The sequence below is a fragment of the Perognathus longimembris genome, chromosome 28 (genome assembly GCF_023159225.1).
Source record: "Perognathus longimembris pacificus isolate PPM17 chromosome 28, ASM2315922v1, whole genome shotgun sequence".
NCBI lineage: Eukaryota > Metazoa > Chordata > Mammalia > Rodentia > Heteromyidae > Perognathus > Perognathus longimembris.
This window is the reverse complement of record NC_063188.1, coordinates 24,906,329-24,914,720: the sequence shown is the minus strand read 5'-3', so window position 1 is coordinate 24,914,720 and position 8,392 is coordinate 24,906,329. Positions and strand designations below refer to the sequence as shown.

At 49.5% G+C, this 8,392-nt stretch overlaps 1 protein-coding gene across 1 annotated transcript; it reads left to right on the top strand.

The window, feature by feature from the left end:
* The first annotated feature begins 3,909 nt into the window (after positions 1 to 3,909).
* Positions 3,910 to 5,674, top strand: Sowahd (sosondowah ankyrin repeat domain family member D). The gene is made up of 2 exons (XM_048336281.1): positions 3,910 to 4,932; positions 4,967 to 5,674. Exons 1-2 carry the CDS (start codon positions 4,137 to 4,139, stop codon positions 4,972 to 4,974), a joined length of 804 nt encoding a protein of 267 aa, XP_048192238.1. The 5' UTR covers positions 3,910 to 4,136; the 3' UTR covers positions 4,975 to 5,674.
* The last annotated feature ends 2,718 nt before the right edge of the window (positions 5,675 to 8,392 follow it).

The window sequence follows — 8,392 nt, the reverse complement described above, 5'->3', positions numbered from 1 at the left end:
TGGTAAGTAAAGATGGAACAGATTTCCAGGGTGCCAACATGGCTTTGGTCTCTGGCAACAAAATGCAGCAAGGGTATATATATGGCGCTGGCCAGGCAGCTAGCTGCCTTTGTACTCATTGAACCAGAACCAGAGACATTATTAATGATGATAGGAAGGGTTGCCTATTTAGTGATGAAGAAAATAAACAGTGCAAGCATTCTTCCATCCTGCATTCTCCCATGCTGGCATTGTGACTTAAAGAAAATATTGCTGCAGCTGTTTGCATATTCTAGAAGTGTGTGTGTCTGTGTGTGGTTTTGTGTTTATAGATTTGGGGTTATGGAGAGGAGTTTCCAAAGCAACGGAAGTAGCTGCTTGTCAGTCAGGGCTCATTTTGAAAATGAAAGCCTGAAATTTGGGGGCCTACTCTGGGCCTGGTGCTGGATCTCTGAGGAATCTACAAAGACCACAAGGAAGCTTTGGCTATTGGGCTCAAGGGAGATACCACATAATCACTGTTTTCTTTCCCTTTTCTTTTTCCTGGTTATGGAGCTTGAACTCAGGGCCTGGATGCTGTCCTTTGCTCAAATCTAGTGCTCTACCACTTGACCCACAGCATCACTTCCGGTTTTCTGGTGGTTAATTGGAGATGAGTCTCACAGACTTTCCTGCCAGGTCTGGCTTTGAACCATAATCCTCAGATCTCAGCTTCCTGAGTAGCGAGGATTACAGGTGTGAGTCACTGGTGCCCAGCTTTCCTTTAATTTTATTAACTGACCAACTCAATGAGTTGCTTTTAGTGTCCTGCAAATTTGTTCTAAGGTAGGGATATGAAATTTGGCATGGAGACACTGGCTGGATACACACACACACACACACACACACACACACACTTCCACACTCACATACACACTCATTTATTTCCTTAGGCTACCAGACCAGAATAAAGTAACAACCATTTATTTTGCATGGAGTAGGTAGACAATGAGAGTATGACATGGTTATCCAAGAATTAGTAAGCCCAATCTGGCTGGGCTAAATAGGAAGCTGACTACAGCATGTAGAATAATGAGTACATCCTTGATTATCTTTTATTTTTGGTGGTAGTGAAGTTTAAACTCAGGGCACCCCACGCCTGAGCCATACTCCCACTCCTTTTTTTTTTTTTGCCTTAGTTGTTCCTTTTGCGTGTTTGTGCCAATCCTGGGGGTTTAAACTCAGGGCCTGAGCACTGTCCCTGCAATTTTTCACTCGAGGATAGCACTCTACCACTTCAGCCACAGCTCCATTTCTAGCTTTTCGATGGTTGATTGGGGACAAGAGTCTCATGGGCTTTTTTGCTCAGGCTGGCTTTGAACCATGATCCTCCGATCTCAGCCCCTTGAGTAGCTAGCATTATAGGCATGAGCCACCAGTACCTAGCTTCTAGTTGTCTTTGAGATAGGAACTTGCTTCCTATCTTGGTTCATTCTTCAGTCCTGACTCACATATTTTAGGGTTCCCTAGAGTCAACAGGTACACACCGCACCTAGTTCTCCATTGAGAAAGGAGTCTTTTGAACTTTTCTGTTGGAGCCAGACTTGAACTTCAATCTTCCCAATCTCAGTCTCCCAAGTAACTAGAATTGTAGTCTTGAACCACTGGCATCCAGCTTTTTGGTGGGGAGAGAAGGGGAGGATGGTACTGGGGTTTGAACTTAAGAACTCACACTTGTTAGGAGCCACAGCAGTAGCAAGCAAGGTGGCCTCTGAGAAAAAGGAGTTGCACTTGACACGAAGGAGGGAGACTGTTCTAGGTAGACAAGGATAAGTAGGAGATAGTTCCAGGTTAAGGCAAGTTCACTTGTTTGGCTGCCATTTGGGGCTTATGTGTGATTTGCAGTTGGCAAACCTGGCTTGAAAGTCAGTCCTTCTGTGCCAGAACAAAGGCTATCATATCACCCAGACCTGCTCTTCCACTTCCTGCTGGGTGACCTTGAGGAAGTGGTCTAACCTCTCTGCAGACTGGAAATAGTTCTATTTCGTTCTTAAGGTCACCAGGAGGATTAAAAGCATTAGCCTATAGAAAGCATCCAGCTTTTACTATGTCCCTGACACATAGTAACTGTCCAAAAGTGGGTTCATTCCTGTTGTGAAGGAATGCTCATCATATTTAAGGCTGGTTCCCAATTTTTGAGAACCAAAGAGAAAAAGCCTTGCCATCTTGCATTGGAGGTGTGGCTGCTAGGTCCAGTGAGCTGGTGTGCCACGAGTCGCCTTGCTGTGGTCTAGACTGCTGGTTCACTCTCCTGGCTTCTTGCCTCTCCCTTTTGCAGAATTATCCAGATAAAATGTTCTTCCTGACTGTGTTTGTTTCCTAGCTCTAGAGCCTTCTACGGCCCCCTGATGCCCCTGAACCAAACTCAATAAAGAGTAGGTAAACATTTCCATTTTTTGAAACAAGAGAAAAACAAAGAAGCTTGTGTTGGGGGGGGAGATATTAACGCCCCCCCCCCCCGTGTGTATGTGTGTGTGTGTGTTGGGACTTGAATTCAGGACCTGGGTGCTGGCCATGAGCTTCTATGCACAAGGGTAGTGCTTTACCACTTCAGCCACAGGTTCACTTATGGCCTTTTGGTGGTTATTTGCAGATTAAGAGTTTTATAGACTTTCTTGCTGGGTCTGGTTTTGAACTGTGATTCTAAGACCTCAACGTCCTGAGTAGGTAGGATTACAGGTGTGAGCCACTGATGCTGGGTAACAACTTCCTTTAAAAAAAAAAAAAAAAGGTCTGAGGAAGTTACTGAGGAAGCTGAGATCTGAGGATCATGTTTCAAAGCCAGCCCAAGCAGAAAAGTCCTGGTGAAACACTTATACCCTTATGTCTAATTAACCAGTCAAAAACGAGAAGGGGCTGGGAATGTGGCTTAGTGGTGGAGTGCTTGCCTAGCATGTGTGAAGCCCTGGGCTCAATTCGATTCCTTAGCAGCAGATAAACAGAAAAAAGGCAAAAGTGATGCTGTGGCTCAACAGGTAGAGTGCTAGCCTTGATCTAAAAGGAAACCAGGGACAGTGCTCAAGCTTTTAGTGCAAACCCCAGGACTGGCAAAAAAAGAAAAGCAAAAAACAACTGAAAGTGGTAGTGTGTTAGCCTTGAGCAAAGAATGAACAGGCCTTGAATTCAAGCTCCACGACTGACAAAAGAAAAAAGCAAGAGCAAAGATTAATTACCTAGCGTAGGTTCACCTGTAGTTACTTTTTCAAGCCAAACCACAAAGCTAATGGGCTCAGGAAGGCAGCAGGGAGTAGGGCAGGGGCGGCGGTCCACCAGCAGAGGAATAGTCTGTACCTATTTAGCTGGGCAGGCTCCGCTTTGGCAAGGCCATTGGTCTGGAGTTTCTCTGTAGGGATCCCCGAACAGCTACGGGGTGCTGAGGAAAGGATCAAGGTCACTCAAAGGACAGGGTAGTGGAGCCTGAGTCACTAGGGACGGCCAGATTGCCTATGTGCAAGCTATGAGCAGGACAAAGGCTGCTGCAGGCCAAAGTGCAGGACGATTCCTAAAACGATAAGAGGGAAACGCCAAGGAAGGGGGTGGGGAGCGATAGTCACGGAACTCAAAGATCGAGCTCGCAAAATGAGGTTTCGGCTGGAAGCCCAGCTCACCCTCAGCCTGGCGGGGGCTGGGGTGTGTGTGTGGGGGGGGTGAGGGGGGTGGGGAGGCGCCCTAGAGTCTCCACTGCCTAGCAGCTGCTGAGATGCTGACATCCCCGGCGCCCGGGGCACCCTCGGCCCGCCCCCGTCGCCTGCGCCAGGAGGTGGGCGTGGCTGTCCAGTTCACCTGGCCCTAGTGGGCGGAGCCGCCCAGGGCAGCGGAGGTGGGGTCAGCGGTGGTCTCTTAGCTGCTGGAGCCAAAGTCGGCTTTGGGGATTTGGCTGAACCGCTCAATCCATCACGCCCCTCCACCCCCCGCCCCCCATTGCCCTCGCCAGGGCCCTCCCCTAATTTACTCCCTTCCACGTCCTCCTCCTCCGCTCCTCTGTTCCCTCCCTAAGAGCCCAAGTTACTCAAGCGTCTTCCTTCCCCACCGCCAGCGCCAGTTCCTGTCCCGATGGGGCCCGGGAAGGACAACGATCGCTAGGCGCTGGAACCGCGCTGCTGACAGCCGCCAAGACTATGGCCCAGTCCGGAGCCTCCGCGGACCCGGCGTCCAAGACGGCGCTCAAGCTGATGTCAAGGAGCCTGCGGGGCGCTCCGCAACTCTGCCCGTCCACGGTGGACACCACTACCCAGGGCAGGTACGGGGGCCACGCCGCTGCTGTCTCCCGAGAGTCCTCCTTTCGGGGTTCAGTGATGCGCCCCGGAGACGGCTCTGTGCGCCGGCGGGACGCACGACGGGAGCTGCTGGGGCTGCCGAGGATGGCTGCTCCCCCCGAGTGGCCGTCCGTGGGGCACAAGAAGGAGCCATCCCCGCGTGGGTCCGGCGAGCAGAACGGATCAAGCGGTGGCGGCTTCTTGCTGGAACCGCGGGAGCGCGCGTGGATCCTGGCAGCCGCCGGGGGTCGTTTTGATGTGCTGCAGGAGCTGCTGGAAGCTGAGCCCCGGCTGCTGCTGCGGAGTGATCCGATCACCGGCTACACCTTGCTGCACTGGCTGGCCAAACACGGCCACCACGAGGAACTGATTTTGGTATATGACTTTGCCAAACGCCGGGGACTGCCGCTCGACGTGAGCGCTCCGGGGAGCGGTGGCTTCACGCCGCTCCACCTGGCGGCTGTGCAAGGGCACCACATGGTCATCAAGGTGCTGGTCGGAGCCCTAGGTGCTGACCCCACGCGCCGCGACCACAGTGGCCGCCGCGCCTGCCACTACCTGCCGCCTGACGCGCCGCTGAAGCTTCGGGAGCTCTCAGGGGCCGAGGATTGGGAGATCGAACGCGAAAAGCAGCGGGATCACGACCCGGAGCACCACAACAGCAGCACGACTTCGGGGCGGATGCTCAAAGGGACCCTGAGCGCGCCTGCACCATTGGCTTCTCGGGTCCACACCAAAGCAGTGGCAGCAGCGCCGGCCACGACGACCAAAGCCAAGAAGGCCACAGGCAGCCAGGCGTCTTATATGAATGGCTTTTTACGCCATCTGTTTCCTTTCTTCCAGGATCGTTGAGAGTAACTAGGACTGGATTGCACCGAGGGGGCCTGCGGTGGCTAGGTTGGTGAGGTGTCATGTTAACGTTGTGTTGGGGTGCCACGGATGGAGCTGTCCCTCAGATTCACCATGGGTCTGCACAGAGCAGCCCATTCAGGAAACGAGTATCTATCTCAGGTCTCTGGCTGCCACCCCCTGGAAAGGACTCGGGAGGACCTTGGGCACTTGCTAAACAAGAGAGGCCAAGGGCTGGGCTAGCTTGGCTAAAAGACTGACTTAGGAGCCGGATTGTGATTTTTCCTTGGGAGGGGGAAATGTGACCTTGCAGAACACATTTCTGGACGGACAAGGGGCTGCATTTAGTAATAAACATTCAGTAAAACACTAAGATATCACTAAACCATTGATGCTGAACAAATGTCTTGACTGCTTGCTAATTCTGCCCTTAACCAGTTTTCCTCCTTTCTTGCTGTCAGGCACCCACTGGCCACCTGGGCCTGAAACGACACATCTATCTGGTACCTTGTCTAATGTGTCACAGGTGACTTCATATGTATCTTAAATAAAGTGGACTTTTTTCTCTTACACACAAAGCTGTCCTTTGAGTGCTTTATTTTTATTAACCACAGAGGGACAAGCTACATATGTTTGCAGGCAAGTGCTAGCCAATTCCTGGCCACAATTTAAGTGGTCAGGACAAGCTTTGGGCCTCATTCCCAGAACCAACAGCCACAACTAAAGGAGCTCCCATCTCATGAGCTCTGAATACACACTTCACCTGTCTCCTAACTTCTTTGGCACTCAGGTCTGGCCTTGCACCTGAGTCTCATCTTTGGGGAATTGTCATGGAGCCAGGCTTAGGAGTGATTTAAAAAATAAAAGTTCCAAATTTATATTTCTTTTTAAAATTTCTTTTTTGTCAAAGTGAAGTACAGAGGGGTTACAGTTTCATACGTAGGGCACTGCGTACATTTCTTATCCAACTTGTTACCTTCTCCCTCATTTTCCAAATTTATATTTTTAATATTTAGTGACTTGTGCCTTCCAAGGAGACACACCCAAAGAGACACACTCACTGGCACTTTTTCCCAAGAGAAAAAATGTCCTCATCTACATTGTTTAAAGTGAAGACCAATAGACAAGGGATAGTTTGGATAATGGCTCCCATTCAGAAACTGTGAATTAAACAAATTATGGAAAGGCTTGACTTAGCCTCAGAGGGAAACACAGTTGGTGGCTAGAAATCGATGCTTCCTTACAGAATAGTGGATTTTGGTTCCAGTGGCTCATGTCTGTAATCCTAGCTACTCAGAAGGCTGAAATCTAAGGATCCCTGTTCAAAGCCAGCCAGGGTAGAAAAGCTCCCATGATACTCTTATATCTAATTAACCACTCAAAAACCTGAAGTGGTGCTGTGCCTCAAATTGCTAGAGGAGCAAAAGAATCCCAGGGACAGTGTCCAAGTCCTGAGTTCAAGCCCCAGGACCACTACCACCACCAACAACAAAAAGAGCAGTGTTTCTGTGGAGGCTCTGGTAGCCCTTGCAATAGATTTGTGTGACCTATCCCTCAAATGCTAGGGAGAAACTGAGTTACCAGTGAACAGCTCAGAAATGCCACCCTGAGCCCACCTACGAAGTTTTCCACCTCTGTCTGATGAGCCTGTTTTGCCCCCTCTGTCCTGGAAACTTCCCTACCTAGTTCCCCTTTGATAACCCATTCGGTTCTTCTCACCCAGGAAATGAACGCAATTCCTATTGCAGTCTTCAGCCTGCCCCAGGTCTCTAGGAACTCTAACTTAAACATATATTTATACAGTGTAGTATGGCATTTCCTTTTTATTCTTCTGAATAAACTTTTAATGGTTGAAGGGAGAAGTTGTCCAGTTCTCACATTTTGGAATTTGGCCTTGGCATCTGGCATGATCCCCCCTCTACCTCATGGGCATTCTTTAGATGCAAACTGGCTAACTGCTTCAGTGCTGTGGCTTGGGCCCCTCCACCTTCTCTTTAGACTTAGAAAGGTAAGAGCTTCAGGAAGCCATCTGCTGCAGCCTTCTGGCCCCAGGGCAGATTCATCGTCAAGCTGCAAGCTTAGAAAAGATGACCAGGTGTTGAGCATTCAAAGAACATTTAAGAGGCTGGGAATGTGGCGTAGTGGTAAAGTGCTCGCCTAGTATACATGAAGCCCTGGGTTCGATTCCTCAGCACCACATATAAAAAAGCCGGAAGTGGCGCTGTGGCTCAAGTGGCAGAGTGCTAGCCTTGAGCAAAAAGAAGCCAGGGACCGTGCTCAAGCCCCGAGTTCAAGTCTCAGAACTGGCAAAAAAGCATAGCAAAACAAAAAAAACGCTTAAAACAATGGTCCCCTACATGGACAAGTGAGGAGCCAAGTATCTTAACTTTTAGGAGGTTGGGGCCACTGGAGGATGCATCTGCCCTGTTGTTTTGGAAAAAGAAAAGCAAGTTGCTAGACTTGCTTAAGGGTTTATTTTTGGTTTTGGTTTTTTTTTTTTGCTAGTTCTGGGGCCTGAACTCTGGGCCTGAGCACTGTCCCTGAGCTTCTTACGAGGCAAGCACTCTACCACTTAGGCCATATTCCCAGCCCCATCCCTGAGCTTCTTTTTGCTCAAGGCTTGAGCAAGGCTTGAGCCACAGCACCACTTCTGGCCTTTTCTGTTTATGTGGTACTGAGGAATCGAGCCCAGGGCTTTATGCATCCAAGGCAAGCACTCTACCACTAAGCCATCCTAGCATAAGGGTTTGAAAATGGTTTTCTGTAGTCTTTCATGTGGTCAGTTATCCTTCCTCCACAGATTTTTCTCACCATATGATATTGCCTAATCTATGTTTTCCAGGTAACATTGAGGTTTGACTGCAGAGGCTCAACTCTTTCAGGACCAAGGCTGAAAATTCACTCCACACTTTACTGCATTATAGTCATATACTTTCCCCGAAAAAGAGCAGATTCCAAGGGCAGTGGAGTTTTCTTTTTGTTTTGTTTTTTTTGCTAGTTCTGGGGCTTGAACTTAGGGCCTGGGCACTGTCCCTGAGCTTTTTGGCTCTAGGCTAGCACTTGGGCCCCAGTGCCACTTCCACCTTTTTTCTGTGGTACTGAGGAATCGAACCCAGGGCTTTATGCATGTTAGGCAAGCACTCTACCACTAAGTCTTTCTTTCTCTCCCAGAACCTGTGCTCTAATGAAGCTTATCTAGAAGTCCCAGGACTAAAACTGAGAGTGTTGCACTCCCAGAGTTGACACTGAATTGAAGTCATCACCCTTTA

What these genes read in the sequence shown, in the direction of transcription:
- Sowahd (XM_048336281.1), top strand. Translation starts at nt 4,137, where the DNA reads ATGGCCCAGTCCGGAGCCTCCGCGGACCCGGCGTCCAAGACGGCGCTC.